The 20,434-nt window shown below is 43.3% G+C and overlaps 1 protein-coding gene and 1 non-coding gene across 2 annotated transcripts; one reads left to right on the top strand and one right to left on the bottom strand.

The window, feature by feature from the left end:
• Positions 1 to 1,160: 1,160 nt before the first annotated feature.
• SNIP1 (Smad nuclear interacting protein 1) lies at positions 1,161 to 19,273 on the top strand. Its single transcript, XM_032246987.1, has 4 exons — positions 1,161 to 1,494; positions 2,698 to 2,800; positions 14,094 to 14,692; positions 17,826 to 19,273. Exons 1-4 carry the CDS (start codon positions 1,271 to 1,273, stop codon positions 18,088 to 18,090), a joined length of 1,191 nt encoding a protein of 396 aa, XP_032102878.1. The 5' UTR covers positions 1,161 to 1,270; the 3' UTR covers positions 18,091 to 19,273.
• LOC116529659 lies at positions 17,573 to 17,715 on the bottom strand. The gene has a single exon (XR_004259590.1). It is a non-coding gene; the product is annotated as a U4 spliceosomal RNA (small nuclear RNA).
• Positions 19,274 to 20,434: the final 1,161 nt, after the last annotated feature.

Genomic DNA, 20,434 nt, shown 5'->3' with positions numbered 1-20,434 from the left:
GCCTTGAGAGGTTTGCTTTTTTCCAGGTTTTTTTTGTGATGTCTCTGTTGCCCAGGCTGAAGTGCAGTGGTGCAATCCCCGCTCACTGCAACCTACGCCTCCCGGGTTCAAGCGATTCTCTTGCCTCAGTCTCCCAAATAGCTGGGATTATAGGCGTGCGCCACCACACCAGGCTAATTTTTTTTTTTGAGACGGAGTTTCGCTCTTGTTACCCAGGCTGGAGTGCAATGGCGCAATCTCGGCTCACCGCAACCTCCGCCTCCTGGGTTCAGGCAATTCTCCTGCCTCAGCCTCCTGAGTAGCTGGGATTACAGGCACGCGCCACCATGCCCAGCTAATTTTTTGTAGTTTTAGTAGAGACGGGGTTTCACCATGTTGACCAGGATGGTCTCGATCTCTTGACCTCGTGATCCACCCGCCTCGGCAGGCTAATTTTTGTATTTTTAGTAGAGACGGGGTTTCCCTGTGTTGGCCAGGCTGGTCTTGAACGCCTGCCCTCAAGTGATCCCCCTGCCTCAGCCTACGAAAGTGCTGGCATTACTGATGTGAGCCACCGCGCCCAGCCCTGCTTTTTTTTATAATTTTTTTTTTAACATAAAAAAATATTTTAACATTAAAGACAGGGTTTCACTATATTGGTCAGGCTGGTCTTGAACTCCCGACCTCAGGTGATCCACCCGCCTTGGCCTCCAAAATGCTTGGATTACAGGCATGAGCCACCACGCCCGGCCAAAGAATACCTTTTTTTTTTTTTTTTTTTTTTTGAGACGGAGTCTCGCTCTGTCGCAATCTTGGTTCACTGTAACCTCTGCCTGGCTGGTGCAATCTTGGTTCACTGTAACCTCTGCCTCCCAGGTTTAAGCGATTCTCCTGCCTCAGCCTCCTGAGTAGCTGGGACTACAGGTGTATGCCACCACGCGCGGCTAATTTTTGTATTTTTAGTAGAGACGGGGTTTTACTATGTTGGTCAGGCTGGTCTTGAACTCTTGACCTTGTGATCCACCCACCTCAGCCTCCCAAGTGCTGGGATTACAGGCGTGAGCCACCGCGCCAGGCCAGAAGTTTGTTTTTGGAACCTGAAACTCCCGCCACCCAATCTGGTCACTGACCACGCTCACTAGGGAGTCATCACCTGTTTAACCTCTCTGCCGCGAAGATTTCTGGGAGCCGGGGCACCCCGGAAGCGGAAATCCAGGAGTCAAACTCGTCATTTCCTTCAGCTAGAGGAGCTCAACGGATCTGTTTTCTTTCGCTCAGGCAAAATCACAGAATGAAGGCAGTGAAGAGCGAACGGGAGCGAGGGAGCCGGCGAAGACACCGGGACGGGGACGTGGTGTTGCCGGCGACGGTGGTCGTGAAACAGGAGCGTCTCAGCCCGGAAGCCGCACCTCCCGCCCACCGTCGTCCGGACCACTCCGGCGGTAGCCCGTCCCCGCCGGCCAGCGAGCTGAGCCGCCCGGGCCACCGCGGGAACCGAGCCCGAGGAGTTAGCCGGTAAGTGGGGAGCAGCCCAGGATGGACCTTGGGTTGGGCTCATTCAGAAAGGCGGGCAGGGCTAGCGTCCGAAACAGGTTTTGAATGCTGGGTGCAGGTAGCCCGGACCTAATCCTGAGGCGGTTGAGAGTGATCCAGTCGTGCCTGTGTTATGCGAGCTCTGTCACTTGCATTATAGCTCGGTGTTCAACGCCTAATGCCTAACCTGCAGGATCCCGCCCCTCCATTCCTGTGTCCCCAGCACTTCGCAAAGTGTGGCCCAGCAGATAGCGCTGATAATCTGTAAAATTGGAATGAGCTTCTCCTCATCCCGAATGGAGTCCGGGCGTTGTCTTTACAATTACCTGCCCAAAAGGTTTTCACGTCGACAGAAACTAAAAAAAAAAAAAAGTTACTTCACATTGATTTATGCGTTCATTCAGCATAGTTTTTCTGAGTGCCTGTTAAGTGTTAAAGACTGCCCCAGGTTTTGGGGCTGCAAGGGTGATTCACTTAGATGGTCTTCACCGTTTCCAAATCTAGCCCTGAGACAGACAATAACAAGAAAAATTAAATAGTTTCAGTTAGTAACAAGTATTTTCGAAAGGTTAAAACAGTAATGTAATAGAGATTGGAGAGAAGAGGGAGGAGGCCTCTCTAAAGAGGTGCCATTTGAACTGCGACCTGACTGTTAGGAATGATCCAGCCTCTGAAAGATCCAGGCAGAGGAAACAACATGTGCAAAGCACTTGAAGTAGAATGAATCATGATTGAAATGGGAAAAAGCCAGTGTCGGTGGACTATAGTGGTCAAGCAGGTGGGTGGTAGGAATGAGATGAAATAGGGAGCAAGTGGAACCACAGGATGGATGGATTGTTAGTGATGGTAGGGGTGTTGGTGGCGAGGGGTCAGGAGTCAAAGGTGATTTCTGGATGGTGATGCCAATTGACAAGATGGCAAAGAGTAGGAGAGGAAAGGTTTTTGAAGGCTTGGGAATTAAGAGCTATGTTATCTAAGTGAGAAGGTTCAGTAGAGAGTTGTCTTTGTGAGTATGGAATGCAAGGGAGATGTTGGGGCTAGGAAAGTGAACCTTGTGACTTTAATGTATCTGGCAGAGACCTTCACAAATGTGTTTGTGTTAGTAGGTAAGCCTGATACTGGAAGCTAATTTTTATGGGGGAAGGGAAATTGAGTAAAATCCTGTATGTACCATGCTCTGTATAGGTCCCCACCCAAAAAGAAAAACAAGTCCTCAGGGAGAAGAAGCAAGTCTCCCCGGAGTAAGAGGACCCGAAGTCCTCACCACTCAACAGTCAAAGTGAAGCAGGTAAGTGGATTGGGGTGTTTTGATGTTGGGGCCACATTGAGAGCCTTTTCCTATCATAGCTAGAGAGGGCTGTGTATGTGTATTGTGTGTGTGTGTGTGTGTGCGCGCGCGCACACACACTTGCCGACATTTCTACCTGTACTTACAATGGGCTTTTCTGAAAACTGGGTATATTTCTTTTTTTCTGCTTGTTTGCTGAAATTCACCTTTTTATTTTGAGATTATTGTTGGTTCACATGCAGTTGTCAGAAATAATTCAGAAAGATATACTCTGCTTGGTTTCTCCCAGTGGTAACATCTATTCATAACAGAACTGTGGTACAACATCACCATCAGAATATTGACATCAGTATAGTCAAGATAACATTTCCTTCACCACAAGGAATACCTCTTGTTCTCCTTTTGTAGCCACACCCGCTTATCTCCCACCTTTATCCTTCTTTAACTTCTGGCAACTTTTAATCCGTTCTTCATTTCTGTAATGTTTTCATTTCAAGAATGTTACATAAATGGAATCATACAATGTGTAACCTAATTTAGGATTGTCTTTCTTCACTCAGCAGAATCCTTCAGAGATTGATTCAGGTTGCATCTCTCAGTAGTTTGTTCCATTTTATTTCTGAGTGATATCCAATAGCATGAATTTAGCCACTCATTAAAGAACATCTGGCTTGTTTCCATTTTTTGGCTATTACACATAAAGCTGCTATATAGACATTTGTGTATAGGATTATATGCGAACATAAGAGTTCATTTCTCTGGGATAAATGCTCAGAAATGCAATTGCTGGATTGTATGGTAGTTGCAGGTTTAATTTTTTTTAAGAAATTACCAGACTGTTTTCCAGAGTGGCTGTATTAGTTTACTAGGGCCACCATAATGAACTGCCATAGAGTACGTGGCTTAAACAACAGAAATTCATTTTCTTGTAATTCTGGAGGCTAGAAGTCAAAGATGAGGATGTTAGCAGGTTTGGATTCTGCTGAAAAACGTCCTCTCTCCTTGGCTTGCAGATGGCTACCTTTTTGCTACAACCTCACATAATCTTTCTTCTGTCCTGGTGTCTTTTCTCAGCCATATCGGATTAGGGCCCCACCCTAATTTTAATTTATCAGCTCTTTAAAGACCTCATCTTCAAAAACAGCTATGAATACATTCTGATGTACTTGGGTTTGGTACTTCAACAAGCTAATTTTGGAGGGCACAATTTAGTTCGTAACAGTGCTGTACCATTTTATTGTCCCTCCAGCATTGTTTGAATCATCGGGTTTCCCTGTATCACCATTTAATGTTAGCACTTTATTTTAGCCATTCTGATAGGTGTGTAGTGGTATTTCATTGTGATTTTAACTTGCGTTTTCTTTTTTTTTTTTTTTTTTTTTTTTTTGAGATGGAGTCTTGCTCTGTCGCCAGGCTAGGGTCCAGTCGCACTGTCTTGGCTCACTGCATCTTCTGACTCCCTGGTACAAGTGATTCTCCTGCCTCAGGCTCCGGAGTAGCTGGGATTACAGGCACACGCCACCAAGCCCAGATAATTAATTTTTGTATTTTTAGTAAAGATGAGGTTTCACCATGTTAGCCAGGATGGTCTTGATCTCTTGACCTTGTGATGCACCCACTTCAGCCTCTTAAAATGCTGAGATTACAGGCGTGAGCCACCACATCTGGCCCTTTTTTTTTTTTTTTTTTGAGGCAGAGTCTTGCTCTGTCTCCTAGGTTGGAGTGCAGTGGCAAGATCTTAGTTCACTGCAACCTCTACCTGATTCTCCTGCTTCAGCTTCCCGTAATTTGCATTTTCCTAATGGCTTATTACATTGGACATCTTTTCTTGCACTTATTTGCCATCTGTATGTATCTTCTCAGGTGCAATGTCTCATGTCTTTTGCCTGTTTTCTAATTGTATTATTTGCTTTTTTACTCTTTAGTTTTTAAGAATTCTTTTTATATTGTGGATACTAGTCCTTTTGGGGTATATGGTTTACAAATAATTTTTTTTCCCAATCTAGCTTGTCTGCATTTTCTTAACAGGGTTTATCTCAGAGTAAAAGTTTGTTTTGTCATGTTTTGTTTTGTTTTGTTTGTTTTGAGATGGAGTTTTACTCTTGTTGCCCAGACTGGAGTGCAGTGGCACGACCTTAGTTCACTGCAACCTCTGCCTCCCAGGTTCAAGTAATTCTCCTGCCTCAGCCTCCCAAGTAGCTGGGATTCCATTCATGTGCCACCACACCCAGCTAATTTTGTATTTTTAGTAGAGACGGAGTTTTCCATGTTGGTCAAGCTGGTCTCGAACTCCTGACCTCAGGTGATCCGCCTGCCTCAGCCTCCCAAATTGCTGGGATTACAGGCGTGAGCCACCAGAGCAAAAGTTTTTTATTTCAATGAAGTCCAGCTTATCTGTTTTCCCTTTTATGGATTGTGCTTTTGATGTCATGGCTAAGAACTTTTTGCCTGGCCCTAGATCTCTGAAATTTTCTCTTAAATTTTTTTCTTAAAAGTCCATGATGTGTTTTTGGTTTCTTTTCAGGTTCTTTTTTTTTTTTTTTTTTTTTTTGTTTTTTGCCTATAAATGTCCACTTGCATCAGCACCACTTGTTGAAAAGACCATCTTTCCTCCACTGAATTGCTTTTGCTCTTTTGTCAAAAATCAGTTGGGCATATATGTATGGGTCTATTTCTGGGATTGCTGTTCTGTGCCATTTGTCAATGTCTGTCATTCTGCCAATGCCACACAGTCTTGATTACTGTAGCTATATAATAAATCTTGAAATCATATAGACTGATTTCTCCCACTGTATTTTTCTTTATAAAAATTGCTTTAGCTATTCAAGTTCCTTTGTCATTCATGTAAGTTTTAAAACAATCTTGTCTCTATTAAAGTCTAGGCTGGTCACAGTGGCTAATGCCTGAATCCCAAAGCTTTGGGAGGCTGAAGTGGGCAGATTGCTTGAGCTCAGGAGTTCCAGACCTGCCTGGGCAACATGGTGAAACCCTTCTGTATAAAAAATACAAAAATTAGCTGGATGTGGTGGCATGTACCTGTAGTCCCTCACTCAGGAGGCTAAGGTGGGAGGATTACTTAAGTCTAGGAGGTTGAGGCTGCAGTGATCACACCACTGCACTCCAGCCTGGGCAGCAGAGTGAGATCCAAAAAAAAAAAGTCTTGCTAGGATTTTAATAGGACTTGTGTTAAACTAGCGTTTGGGGGCAATAATTGACTTTTTACTATGTTAAATCTTCTTATCTATGAACGCTGTGTATCTCCCCTTTTATTTAGATCATCTTTGATTTCTTTTATCAGCGGTTGTAGTTTTCAGCATATAAATCCTATACACATTTCTTTTTGGAATAATTATAAAGGGTATTTTAAATGAGTGTCCACATGTTCATTGCCAGTATATAGAAATATAATTCATTTTTGTGTGTTTATCTTAATCCTGTATCCTTGCTGAACTCGTTTATTCTAGGTTTTTTTTTTTTTTTTTTTAGATTACTTGGGATTTTCTACATAGACAATCATATCTATAAATAGGGACAGTTTTATTTTATTTCCTTTTTTTGTTTGTATTAGTCCGTTTTCATGCTGTTGACAAAGACATACCCAAGACTGGGCAATTTACAAAAGAAGGAGGTTTAATGGACTTACAGTTCCACATGGCTGGAGTGGCCTCACAATCATGGTGGAAGGCAAGGAGGAGCAAGTCACATCTTAACAGGGATGGCAGCAGGCAAAGAGAGATAAAAGAGCAATGAGAGCACACACTCTTGCTGTATTCTCAATTTTGAGGAATGAGATTTCAGTCCTCTCTTTTTTTTGTGATGGAGTCTCGCTCTGTTGCCCAGGCTGGACTGCAGTGGCATGATCTCTGCTCACTGCAGCCTCCGCCTTATGGGTTTAAGGGATTCTCCTGCCTTAGCCTCCTAAGTAACTGGGATTAAAGTCTGGGCCAGTCGCAGTGGTTCACATCTATAATCCCAGCACTTTGGGAGGCCGAGGCAGGTAGATCACCTGAGGTCAGGGGACCAGCCTGGCCAACATGGTGAAAGCCATCTCTACTAAAAATATAAAAATTAGCAAGGCGTGTAATCCCAGCTACTTTGGAGGCTGAAGAAGGAGAATTGCTTGAACCTGGGATGGGGAGGTTGCAGTGAGCTAAGATGGCACCACTGTACTCCCACCTGGGTGTCAGAGCAAGACACTGTTTTAAAAAAATCAAATTTTAAAAGACAAATGAAAAACAATATAACGGAGAAATAGGAACACTTTTACACTGTTGGTGGGAGTGTAAATTAGTTCAACCTTTGTGGAAGACAGTGTGGCAATTCCTCAAGGACCTAGAAATAGAAATTCCATTTGACCCAACAATCCCATTACTGGGGATGTATCCAAAGGATTATAAATTGTTCTACTATAAGGACACATGCACACGAATGTTCACTGCAGCACAGTTTACCATAGCAAAGATCTGGAACCAACCCAAATGCCCATCGATGATAGACTGGACAGGGAAAATATGGCACATATACACCATGGAATATTATGCAGCCATCAAAAACGATGAGTTTGTGTCCTTTGTAGGGACGTGGATGAACCTGGAAACCATCATTCTCAGCAAACTGACACAAAAGCAGAAAATCAAACACCGCATGTTCTCACTCATAGGCAGGTGTTGAACAATGAGAACACATAGACACAGGGAGGGGAGCATCACACACTGGGGTCTGTTGGGGAGAAATAGGAGAGGGACAGTAGGGGGTGGGGAGCTGGGGAGAGAGAGCATGGGGAGAAATGCCAAATATAGGTGAAGGGGTGGAAGGCAGCAAATAACACTGCCATGTGTGTACCTATGCAACAGTCTTGCATGTTCTTCACATGTACCCCAAAACCTAAAATGCAATTAAAAATATATATATATGTATAAAACAACTATTTATATAGCATATACATTGAATTAGGTATTATAAGTAACCTAGCGATGATTTAAAGTATGCAGGAGGATATTCACAGACTATGTGTGCAAAATATACCATTTTCTATAAGGAGCTTGAGCATCCTGAGATACCTTTTTTATCTGCTAGGGATTCTGGAACCAAACTCCTGAGGATACTGAGGATGACTTTTCAATCTCTGAACCACCATTTTGTGAGGTTTTTTTTTTTTTTTTTGAGGTGGAGTCTCACTCTGTTGCCCAGGCTGGAGTTAGTAGTGTGATCTCAGCTTACTGCAGCCTCTGCCTCCTGGGTTCAAGCAATTGCCATGCCTCAGCCTCCCCAGTAGCTAGGATTACAGGCACATGCCACTACACCTGGCTAATTTTTGTATTTTTATTAGAGATAGGGGTTCACCATGTTGGCCAGGCTGGTCTCGAACTCCTGACCTCAAGTGGTCTGCCTGCCTCAGACTCCCAAAGTGCTGGGATTACAGTTGTGAGCCACTGCACCTAGCTGATCCACCATTTTCAAAACAAATGCTCATCATAATAATACAGAGGTATGTAAACTATAAAATGAGAGTATCGTTTACTTGTCTCATCCCCAAAATTGTACCGCCTTCTCAACAACAAAACCTCCACCTCACTTGCCAGAGATAACCACTATGATAGACTCTCTGTCCAACATCACATGGCCTTCTCCCATGAATCTCTCTCTCTCTTCTTTTCCAAGGTCACCAGTCATATGGGATTAATGACCTGCACTTCTCTAGTTTGACCTTAATTTACTACATTTGCAGTTACCCTATTTCTAAATAGGGGGGAGATACACATTTAAGTCATCTGCATATAGCTGTATGAAAAGCGTTAGGATTAGATGAAATTACAAAGGAAATGACTGTAGCTAGAACAACCAATGGAGGACTAAATCCAGCTGTGATCCAGTGTGAAGAAATTGCAGTGACATCAGCAAAGGAGACTGAAAAGAAAGGAAAGCAAGAGAATCTGGTAACTCTGATGCCATAAGAAGGAAGTGTGTTAAGGACAGTGATTAACTCTGTTAGATGCTGCTGATAGTTATGTGTAATGAAGACTGAGAATTGGCCACTGGAGTTAGCAACGTGGAGGTCACTGGTGATCTTGACCAGCAATTTTAGTGGAGTAGTAAGGTTGAGACCTCATTGCAGGGATTTAAGAAAAGACAAACAGTTTTTTTTTTTTTCTTTTTTTTTTTTTTTTTTTGGAGTCTCGCTCTGTTGCCAGGCTGGCGTGCAGTGGTGTGATCTTGGCTTACTGTGACCTCAGCCTCCTGGGTTCAGGAGAGTCTCCTGCCTCAGCCTCCCAAGTAGCTGGGACTACAGGTGTGTGCCACCATGCCCAGCTAATTTTTGTATTTTTTGTAGAGACGGGGTTTTACCATGTTGGCCAGGATGGTCTCGATCTCTTGAACTCATGATCTGCCTGTCTCAGCCTCCCAAAGTGCTGGGATTACAGGCATGAGCCACTGCGCCCGGCCAAAAATTATGACAGTGAGAGAAATTGGACATCACTGATTCCACCCTACTTTTTTTTTTTTTTGAGACAGAGTCTCATTCTGTCACCCAGGCTAGAGTGTAGTGGTATAATCTCGACTCACTGCAACCTCTACCTCCTGAGTTCAAGTGATTCTCCTGCCCCAGCCTCCCTAGTAACTGGGACTACAGGTGCGTGCCACCACATCTGGCTATTATTTGTATTTTTAGTAGAGATGGGATTTTACTGTGTTGGCCAGGCTAGTCTTGAACTCCTGAGCTCAAGTGATCTGCCCACCTCAGCCTCCCAAAGTGCTAAGATTACAGATATAAGCCACCACACCTAGTCTTTATGGCTTCTTACAGTGACTCTTAATCAGGGAAAAAGGACATGATGAGATTAGTCCTGGTGAACTCAAGGCAGATAGTGGTGGCAAGCTGGTAAATGTTTTGCAGTAGGAAGGGTGGTTGTATGAGGCTCTCTCTTGATGCATGTCTTTGCTAGGCTAGGAAGTCTAGAGAAACAGTTCTACTCTGAGCAGGTGGCCCTCACTTGAGCCCTGTGTATGGCAGGGTGAAGGCCTTGGGGGATGAGGTCTTAGTCCCAGTACTTCCATGAACATGGGTGCTCAAGTATCTCTGAGACCCTGCTTTCATTTCTTTGGGATATATATCCAGAAGTGCGATTGCTGGATCATATGACGATTGTATTTTATTTTTAGAGATAGGAGTGTCACTATGTTGCCCAGGTTGGTCTTGAACTCCTGGACTCGAGTGAGCCTCCTGCCTTGGCCTCCCAAAGTGCTGGGATTACAGGCATGAGCTACTGCGCCCTGCCTGCTTAATCATTTTTGTTATTACTGCATATATATTCTTTAAATTAGGGGCCATGCTAATTTTTGTATCATTCTAATTTTCTGCCTAATCATTTGAAAGTCTCTTACTGCTCCCTGTTTTAAAAATTTTAACCTTAATTAGCTAAACATTTTTATACATTACCTAGTCCATAGCAAGAAGTTTTTTTTTTTATTTGTTTTTTGTTTTTTGCTGTCACCTTCATCCGCAATCTTTTCTTTCTTTTTTTTTTTTTTTTTTTTTTTTTAACACAGAGTCTTGCTCTGTCACCCAGGCTGGAGTGCAGTGGCACAATCACAGCTCACTGCAGTCTTCACCTCCAGGCAATCAAGTAATTCTCCTGCCTCAGCCTCCCGAGAAGCTGGGATTACAGGCATCACCATCATGCCCAGCTAGCGGTAGAGATGGGGTTTCACCATGTTGGCCATGCTGGTCTTGAACTCCTGACCTCATGTGATCCACCCACCTCTGCCTCCCCAAGTGCTCGGATTACAGGCGTGAGCCACTGCACCCGGCCAGTTTTTTCTTTTTAAGAAAAAAACAAAACTATTTTTGTCCATGAATGAAGTCCTTGGGGATCTACATCTATAAGACTTGTATGGGGTTTTTTTTTTTTTTTTTGAGATGGAGTCTTGCTCTGTCACCCAGGCTGGAGTGCGGTGGTACGATCTCTGCTCACTGCAACCACCACTTCCCAGGTTCAAGCAATTTTCCTGCCTCAACCTCCTGAGTAGCTGAGATTACAGGCATGCGCCACCATGCCTGGCTAATTTTTGTATTTTTAGTAGAGACGGGGTTTCTCCATGTTGGCTAGGCTGGTCTTGAACTCCTGACTGACTTCAAGTGACCCGCCCCCCTTGGCCTCCCAAAGTGCTGGAATTACAGGTGTGAGCCAACACGCCCGGACTGTAAGACTTGTTTCTGCTGCCTCTCATGCTCAGTGGCTTGTTTACATTTTCTTGTGTGTGTCTAATGCTCTTTAGTATTTAAGCTCATGCTTAGAGCTCATATCTTTTTTTTCCCCTTTGTAGATTTTTTTCTCATTGAAGATTTTCCCTTGCTTTTTGAGAGCCCAACAAAGCATTAAAGATTTAATAACTATCTAGTTAAATTATAGTGGGAATATCTCTCCAAGGATCTCATCTGCCGACTCTATATATAGAAATATCTGGTCTTAAATAGTAATTTTTAGGTATATTGTGAAACTTTCCCCTTCTCTTTTTTTCCCCCCCTTTGAACAATATATTAGATATCTTTCTATGTCATTATGTCATTCTTTTTCATGGCTGTGAAGTATTTCTTTATATGACTAGATAATAATTTAACCATTCTACCATTGCAGAATATTAGGTTGTTTCCAATTTTTTTATTACAGAACTACAGTAAACATCTGTAGGTACAGTAAAAATCTGCTAGTATTTCTGTAGGATTCATTCCTATAACTGGTGTTAGTGGTTGATGAGATTTTTATTAAATACTGTCAAATTCCCCTAAATAGGCTATGCTGGTTTATACCTGTACCATCAGTGGCTGAAAAATACCCATTTTCCTGTGCCTTCCTTTTTCACTCTAGATATTATTGATCTTTTTAATACTAATCGAAATGAGAGAAAATTCATACTTCTTTTAGAATTTGATGCTTTGATTATTAGCGTAAGCATATCTTCATGTATTTATTGGACTTGTGTTTCTTTTCCTTTTTTTGAGACAGGGTCTCACTCTGTTGTCCAGGATGGACTGCAGTGGCGTGATCATAGCTCACTTCAGTGTCAACCTCCTGGGCTCAAGTGATCTTCCCACCTCAACTTCTGGAATAGCTGAGACTACGGGTGCATGCTGTCATGCCTGGCTCATTTTTGTATTTTTTGTAGAAATGGGGTTTTGCCATGTTGCACAGGCTGGTCTCAAAACTCCTAGGCTCAAGCAATTCTCCTGCCTTGGCCTCCCAAAGTGCTGGGATTATAGGTGTGACCCACTGCGCCCAGCCCTTGGACATTTATTTCTTCTGAAAATAGTTCCTTTTTTTTTTTTCTTTTTTATTTTTGAGACATACAAGTCTTGCGCTCTTATCCACACTGGAGTGCAATGGTGGAATCTCGGCCCACTGCAACCTCTGTCTCCCAGGCTCAAGCAATACTTCCCACCTCAGCCTTCCGAGTAGCGGGGACTACAGGCATGCACCACTGTGCCCAGCTAATTTTTGTATTTTTAGTAGAGACAGGGTTTCGTCATGTTTCCCAGGCTGGTCTCAAATTCCTGGGCTCAAGCGCTTGATCCATTGCATCAGCCTCCCAAAGTGCTGGGATTACAAGTGTGAGCCACTGGCACCTGGCCGTTTGCCAGTTTTTCTATTGAATTATTTCTTATTGATATATTAATATGCAGTAGTTCCCCTTATTTGTGGTTTCACTTCCTGCATCTGAAAATATTAAATTGAAAACTCCAGAAAAAAGCAACTCATAAATTTTAAATTGCTCACTACCCTGAGTCACTTGGTGTAAACTTGTACGGTCCCACCCGGAACATGAATCCTTCCTTTGTCTGGTATATCTGTGCTGTATGAGCTAACTGCCCGTCTATCACTTAGTAGCCATCCTGGTTTTCAGATAACTTGCAGTACTGCAGTGCTTGGATTCAAGTAACCTTTATTCTATTTAGTAGTGGCCCCAAAGTGCAATAGTAGTGATTTTGGCAATTAGGATATGCTGAAGAGAAGCTGTAAAGTGCTTCCTTTAAGTGAAAAGATGAAAGTTCTCAAGGAAATAAAAAAAATTGTTTTTAAATCATATATTGAAGTTGCTAAGATTTATAGTAAGAAGGAATCTTCTGTTGTGAAATCGTGGAGAAGGAAAAAGAAATTCATGCTAGTTTTGCTGTTGTGCCTTAAACTGTAGAAGTTAAAACCACAGTTCATAAGTGCTTAGTTAAGATGGAAAAGGCATTAAATTTATGGGTGGAAGATGTGAACAGAAATGTTTTGCAGTTCAGTACCATCCGTGGTTTTAGCCATCTACCACACTTAGAATGTATCCCCCTGGGACTACTGTATGGTTTGTGTTGCAAACATTTTCTACCAGGCTGATCTTTTTTTTTTTTCTTTTTGAGAAGGATTTTCACTCTTGTTGCCCAGGCTGGAGTGCAATGGCGCAATCTTGGCTCACTGCAACCTCCCAGGTTCAAGCGATTTCCTGTCTCAGCCTTCTGAGTAGCTGCGATTATAGGCATATGCCACCACACCCGGCTAATTTTGTATTTTTAGTAGAGACAGGGTTTCACCCTGTTGGTCAGGCTGGTCTTGAACTCCTGACCTTGTTATCCACCCACCTTGGCCTCCCAAAGTGCTAGGATTACAGGCGTGAGCCACCGCACCCGGCCTAGGCTGATTTTCAATGCTGTCTTTTTCAAGAAACCATGATATGTTTCTCCATTTCTTCAGGTCTTTAAAAAAAGATCTATTTTAATGAATTTTTACAGATTTCTTCTTACATGTCTTTCATGTTTCTTAAGTTTATTCCTAGATATTTAATTTTTTTTAACTGTGAAAGTAGTATTTAAAAACTTAGTATTATATTTTCATTTTTGACATGAGAGAAAGCTAGCTTCTTTCTTTACAAGTATTGTACCTGACTACTTAACTCTTTGTTCTATTTTCTGTATACTCTTCTCTGTAAGTTTGCCTGTAGTTACCTTTGTTCTGAAAGAGAGGGAATTATTTTTTCTTCTTTTTTCTGACTAAATAGTCTCTTGTTTTTAGGGCTCTGGACATGGGCCTGTGCTAGGAGGGCTATAGCTGAACAGAGGCATGAGATACCATCTTTGAGGCCTTGCAAGGGAACGTAACCACCAAATAATCTTATTTCTGTGGGAAATGTTGTTCTAAATGCCAAAGTCCAAATTACAAAAGACTTTTTGAATGCAGTTTGTTCAAAAAGAACTAGATTTGGGCTACCTTTAGATTGTAGACTGCTTTTAAAATTATGGAATCTGTTTGAATTTCAGGAGCGTGAGGATCATCCCCGGAGAGGACGGGAGGATCGGCAGCACAGGGAACCATCAGAACAGGAACACAGGAGAGCTAGGAACAGTGACCGGGACAGACACCGGGGCCATTCCCACCAAAGGAGAACATCTAACGAGAGGCCTGGGAGTGGGCAGGGTCAGGGACGGGATCGAGACACGCAGAACCTGCAGGCTCAGGAAGACGAGCGGGAGTTTTATAATGCCAGGCGACGGGAGCATCGCCAGAGGAATGACGTTGGTGGCGGTGGTAGTGAGTCTCAGGAGTTGGTTCCTCGGCCTGGTGGCAACAACAAAGAAAAGGAGGTTCCTGTTAAAGAAAAACCAAGCTTTGAACTTTCTGGGGCGCTTCTTGAGGACACCAACACTTTTCGGGGTGTAGTTATTAAATATAGTGAGCCCCCAGAAGCACGTATCCCCAAAAAACGGTGGCGCCTCTACCCGTTTAAAAATGATGAGGTGCTGCCAGTCATGTACATACATCGACAGAGTGCATACCTACTAGGTCGACACCGCCGCATTGCAGACATTCCAATCGATCACCCATCTTGTTCAAAGCAGCATGCAGTCTTTCAATATCGGTAAGTAACATGGAGGAAGAAACTGTAATGTGAGCAGAAACAATCATGGGGTTCGTTAGGATTACTAAGATTTTTGTTCATGTTTATGCAGAAGAATCCCATACCCTCCTATATTATCTAAGGAGTATTGTTAATTTAACTGCCCTTTAAATAATTGCTTACATATTTATTGTAAGAACATTAAACTTTTATTTTTTATTTCCTTGAGATAAGGTCTCACTCTGTCACCCCGTCTGGAGTGCAGTGGTGCTAACACAGCTCACTCTAGTGGCAAGCTCCTGGGCACAAATGATTGTCTCCTGCCTCAGCCTCCGGAGTAACTGGGACCACAGGCATGTGCCTCTGTGCCAGCTAATTTTGAACCTGGATCTTGATAGCTTGCATGGGACATCTGTGATGATTCTCACAACAATCCTGTGAGAAGGATAGGGCAGGTTTTTGTTTCTTTGTGTGTTGGGGGTTTGGGGGTTGAGACAGAATTTTGCTCTTGTCGCCCAGGCTGGAATGCAATGGTGCAATCTCAGTTCACTGCAACTTCTGCCTCCCAGGTTCAAACGATTCTCCTGCCTCAGCTTCCCAAGTAGCTGGGATTACAGGTGCGCGCCACCATGCTCGGCTAATTTTTATATTTACTTTAGTGGAGATGGGGTTCCCCATGTTGGCCAGGCTGGTTTCAAACTCCTGTCCTCAAGTGATTCACCCGCCTCGGCCTCCCAAAGTGCTGGGATAACAGGTGTGAACTACTGCACCCAGCAGGTTTGGTTTGTTTTTTGTTGTTGTTGTTTTTGGTTTTTTGAGACAGAGTCTCGTTCTGTCACCCAGGCTGGAGTGCGGTGGTACGATCTCGGCTCACTGCAACCTCTGCCTCCTCTGGTTCAAGCAATTCTGCTGCCTCAGCCTCCTGAGCAGCTCGGACTACATGAATGTGCCACCATGCCCAGCAAATTTTTGCATTTTTAGTAGAGACTGGGTTTCACCATGTTGGCCAGGCTGGTCTTGAACTCCTGACCCCTCATGATCCACCCCCCTCAGCTTCCCAAAGTGCTGGGATTACAGGCTTCAGCCACCACACCAGCTGTTTTTTTTTTTGTTTGTTTGTTTGTTTTTGAGATGGAGTCTTGTTCTATTGCCCAGGCTGGAGTCCTGTGGTGCAGTCTCGGCTCACTGCAGTCTCTACCTCCCAGGTTCAAGGTTCAAGTGGTTTTTCTGCCTCAATCTCCCTAGTAGAGATTGGAGACTACAGGCACGTGCCGCCATGCCCAGCTAATTTTTGTATTTTCAGTAGAGACAGGGTTTCACCATATTGGCCAGGCTGGTCTCAAACTTCTGACCTTGTGATCCCTCCATCTTGGCCTCCCAAAGTGTTGAGATTATAGGCGCAAGCCACTGTGCCTGGCCGATTTTTTTTTTTTAAGATGGCCGCCTGACTTTGAATGGACAAGTATTTATATCCCCATCTGACAGATGAGAAAACTGAAGCCCAGCAAAACCAAGTGACTTGCCTAATAAATGATCACTATAGTACAATGGGCCCCAACCTTTTTTGTACCAAGGACCAGTTTCGTGGAGGACAGTTTTTCCATGGACCAGTGGGGATGGTTTTGGGATGATTGAAGCACATTACATTTACTGTGCACTTTATTTTCTATTATCACATTGTAATATATAATGTAATAGTTACACAACTTACCATAATCTAGAATCAGTGGAAGCCCTGAGCTTGTTTTCCTGCAATTAGACGGTCCTATCTGGGGTGATGGGAGACAGTGAGAGATCAGGCATTAGGCTCATAAAGAGCACACAACCTAGATCCCACCTGTGCACAGTTCACAATGGGGTTCACGCTTCTATGAGACTCTAATGCCACCGCTGATCTGACAGGAGCAGAAGGCAGTAATACAAGTGATGGGGAGCAGCTGAAAATACAGATGAAGGTTGGCTTGCTTGCCTGCCGGCCCACTGCTCACCTCTTGCTGTGTGGCCCAGTTCCTAACAGGCCACAGTCCCTGGCCCCGGAGCTAAGGACCCCTGCCGTAGTAGAACTCTGCCTCAAATATAGCTCCCTTGACTCTGAAGTCTAAGTCCACTGTTTTTTCCCATTTGGACAGGAACTAAAATATATTGAAATATAGGTTAAAGAAACATATTGATTATAAACAACAGGAAAAAATGTATTATCTTTTTCTTTTTCTTTTTTTTTTTATTTTTATTTTTATTTTTTGAGACGGAGTTTCGCTCTCGTTACCCAGGCTGGAGTGCAATGGCGCGATCTCGGCTCACCGCAACCTCCGCCTCCTGGGTTCAGGCAATTCTCCTGCCTCAGCCTCCTGAGTAGCTGGGATTACAGGCACATGCCACCATGCCCAGCTAATTTTTCATAGTTTTAGTAGAGACGGGGTTTCACCATGTTGACCAGGATGGTCTTGATCTCTTGACCTCGTGATCCACCCGCCTCGGCCTCCCAAAGTGCTGGGATTACAGGCTTGAGCCACCGCGCCCGGCTTTTTTTTTTTTTTTTAAATAGAGACGGGGTTTCACCATGTTGGCCAGGCTGGTCTTGAACTTCTGGCCTCATGATCCACCTGCCTCAGCCTCCCAAAGTGCTGGGATTACAGGCGTGCGCCACTGTACCTGGCCTAAAAAATGTATTTTCTTAAACACAGCAAGAGACATTGGATTCTGCATTTCTACCTTTTGATCTACTATGCCCACCCTCCAGCAAACCATTCTCACCTTTTCTGCTAAGTATATGTAAATTCCCAATTTCCCTTCCCAGGGCCATGCCTTTCCTTTGATTTATTTGATTCTCTAGAATTTTAATTTTAACTGTGGTCAAGCCAGGTGTTTTTTTTGTTTTGTTTTGTTTTGTTTTGTTTTCAGTCTCCATAGAGACTGTCAAAAATTGCCAGTGCGGACTATATTTCAAGTCGTCATAGCGGGGTATTGGGAAAAGTTTTCAATTAGCAATAATCTACGCCTCAGATAAACCTCATTGGCTACGATACTGCCACTTGCGCAAAGCTCAAGCCAGGTCGTTTACATTGTCTAGGCTGTTTTAGCAAAGAGCTTTAGAGAGGCTGGATGATCTGAGGCAGGACTTTGCTCACAGGTTTCTCTCCTTTTTCTCTGCTAGGCTTGTGGAATATACCCGTGCAGATGGCACGGTTGGCCGAAGAGTGAAGCCCTACATCATCGACCTTGGCTCAGGCAATGGAACCTTCTTAAACAACAAACGTATTGAGCCACAGAGATACTATGAACTAAAAGAAAAGGATGTACTCAAATTTGGGTTCAGCAGCAGAGAATACGTCTTGCTCCATGAGTCGTCAGACACTTCTGAAATAGACAGGAAAGACGACGAGGATGAGGAGGAGGAGGAAGAAGTGTCTGACAGCTAGCAAACTAAGAACACAAACTGAGACACCTTTTCCTTCTTGGAAGGCTTTGATTGACTCAGAGAACCATAGTGCTCTCTGTAATGCCTCTTATTGCCTTAACTGTTTTCCTCTGTTGCTGACCCAATTGTGTTACCATTTAAATTCACTGACTAATGTTTTGTCAAATTCTTTTCTGTGGCACATTGGCCACATGCCTGCAGGCATTTGTTTTCAAAACAGTCTCAGCAATTACAACACATCGTGTTTTAATAGAAGCGTTGTGGTTTTAGTTGGTGTTTTCAGAACTGCTGCCTAGAAAACTATGAACCCTTGGTTAAGGGGAAATCGTGGCTTGTTCTCTTTGTACAGTTACTTTATTTATATAGATGTTAAACTTTCTGGACCAGGTGTTTTTCTTCTGGGGCAAACCCCTGAGCAGAGAATCTTACTAAGCTTTGGTTATCACCAAACAACCTCCAGTATATACCAAAGCTTTGACCTGGTTGAGCTCTTGAGCTTAGAAGTTGATTTTGCACTTAGTGTTTTGGGGGTGGGAATGTACGCAGTCAGTAAGCATTATTGACTGTTAAACAGATGCTTTGTGGCACCTGCTTAATTAAGCCCATGACTGTACAGAAGGATCGTGGTTGCCACCAATGGGTGCTGATTCAGTGCCAGAAGTGACTGAAATTGGCCGTGGATTGTTCTTTGAGAGAATTCCTGATTTCTCCATGGAGCATGTACATAACAATTTTGATCATATTAACTGTACTTCAGTTTTGTGTTTTTATTCAAATGTTATGTCCTTTTTTTCTGAGAAATACACTGTCAGTGATGTGACAGGGTCCTTACTTTAGTAACACGTATATGTCTAAAGCAGGTTGTGTTGTTTACATGTTTCTACACATTTCGTCCTTTAAAAAACTGTTCAGAGAGGTTGTATTTACCTTCCCAAGGCTGAAAAACAGGGGAATTTCCTAGTTTCCTAGTTTTCCACCAGAGGAATATGTGTAAGTAGAAAAGTGTTAGCTGCTTACATATAGCGTGTATGTATGTATGTATATATGTAAATTGTGTGTTAAAGAGCTGATACTGATTTTCATATGACAATGTTAGGCAAAGGCCTCCCTGCATTTGAAGAGCAGGTTTTCATTTATATGTATTTTTGGGATAAAAAGTAATAAAATTTGTAAATATAGCTCCATTTCAAAGAGTAATGCTTTCCTAGCATAGAGGACCTATGTTCATAGGTCTGTTTGCTGCTAATGGAGCCTTCTGTCAGTACTTTTGAGATAAAAATAGGTAGCTGTTTAGTCTTGTGGGGCAGGTGTGTGGCCTCCAAGTCAGTGGAATGCCAGATGGTGACTTGGGGTGGGTTGGGGGAAAGTCTTCTAATGATTTAATAAGGTTATTAGATGAAAGGTAAGTTGAGCCGGGCACAGTGGCTCACGCCTGTAATCCCAGCACTTTGGGAGACCAAGATGGGTGGATCATCTGAGGTCAGGAGTTGAAGAACAGCTAGGCCAACATTTTGAATCCCCATCTTTACTAAAAATACAAAAATGAGCTGGGGGTGGTGGTGGACACCTGTAATCCCAGCTACTCGGGAGGCTGAGTCAGGAGAGTTGCTTGAACCCAGGAGGTGGAGGTTGCAGTGAGCCAAGATCGTGCCACTGCACTCCAGCCTGGGCGACAGAGCCAGACTTCATCTCAGGGGAAAAAAAAGAAGTTGAAGGATGTATTCTATATTGGCCACTGTAACTGCTATTTTCTTCATTTTGGTATATGCCATAGATCATGTATATGTGCTTGTCTGAAAAGTAGGTTTTGTTTTGATGAACTTTTCTTGTGATCCAGACTGGTTTTCTCTTGAGGATTTAAGCACTAAGCTGGTATCTTACTCTAGGACCTCTTTGTTCAGTATGTGCTACAGTAGCACTGCTCTGTGGTAGCCTTTGGTTTTGCTACAAACTTCATCCTGGTGGGCACTATGATAGATGGCCTCTTTGCCTACATTTTTCAGTAAGAAGTCCTAAGTGTTTAGTCAGTTTTTGCTTTAGTGGAGGAATGACGTCCTGGATTAGGAAATTCTTTAGACCACATATCTGAGGTGTTTTTTTTTTTTTTTTGGAGACTGGAGTTTCGCTCTTGTTACCCAGGCTGGAGTGCAATGGCGCGATCTCGGCTCACTGCAACCTCCGCCTCCTGGGTTCAAGCAATTCTCCTGCCTCAGCCTCCTGAGTAGCTGGGATTACAGGCATGTGCCACCATGCCCAGCTAATTTTTTGTATTTTTAGTAGAGACGGGGTTTCACCATATTGACCAGGATGGTCTCGATCTCTTGACCTCGTGATCCACCCGCCTC

The sequence above is a fragment of the Sapajus apella genome, unplaced genomic scaffold, assembly GCF_009761245.1.
Source record: "Sapajus apella isolate SASKATOON/1434 unplaced genomic scaffold, GSC_monkey_1.0 scaffold62, whole genome shotgun sequence".
Taxonomy (NCBI): domain Eukaryota; kingdom Metazoa; phylum Chordata; class Mammalia; order Primates; family Cebidae; genus Sapajus; species Sapajus apella.
This window is presented reverse-complemented; position numbering and strand designations above follow the sequence as displayed.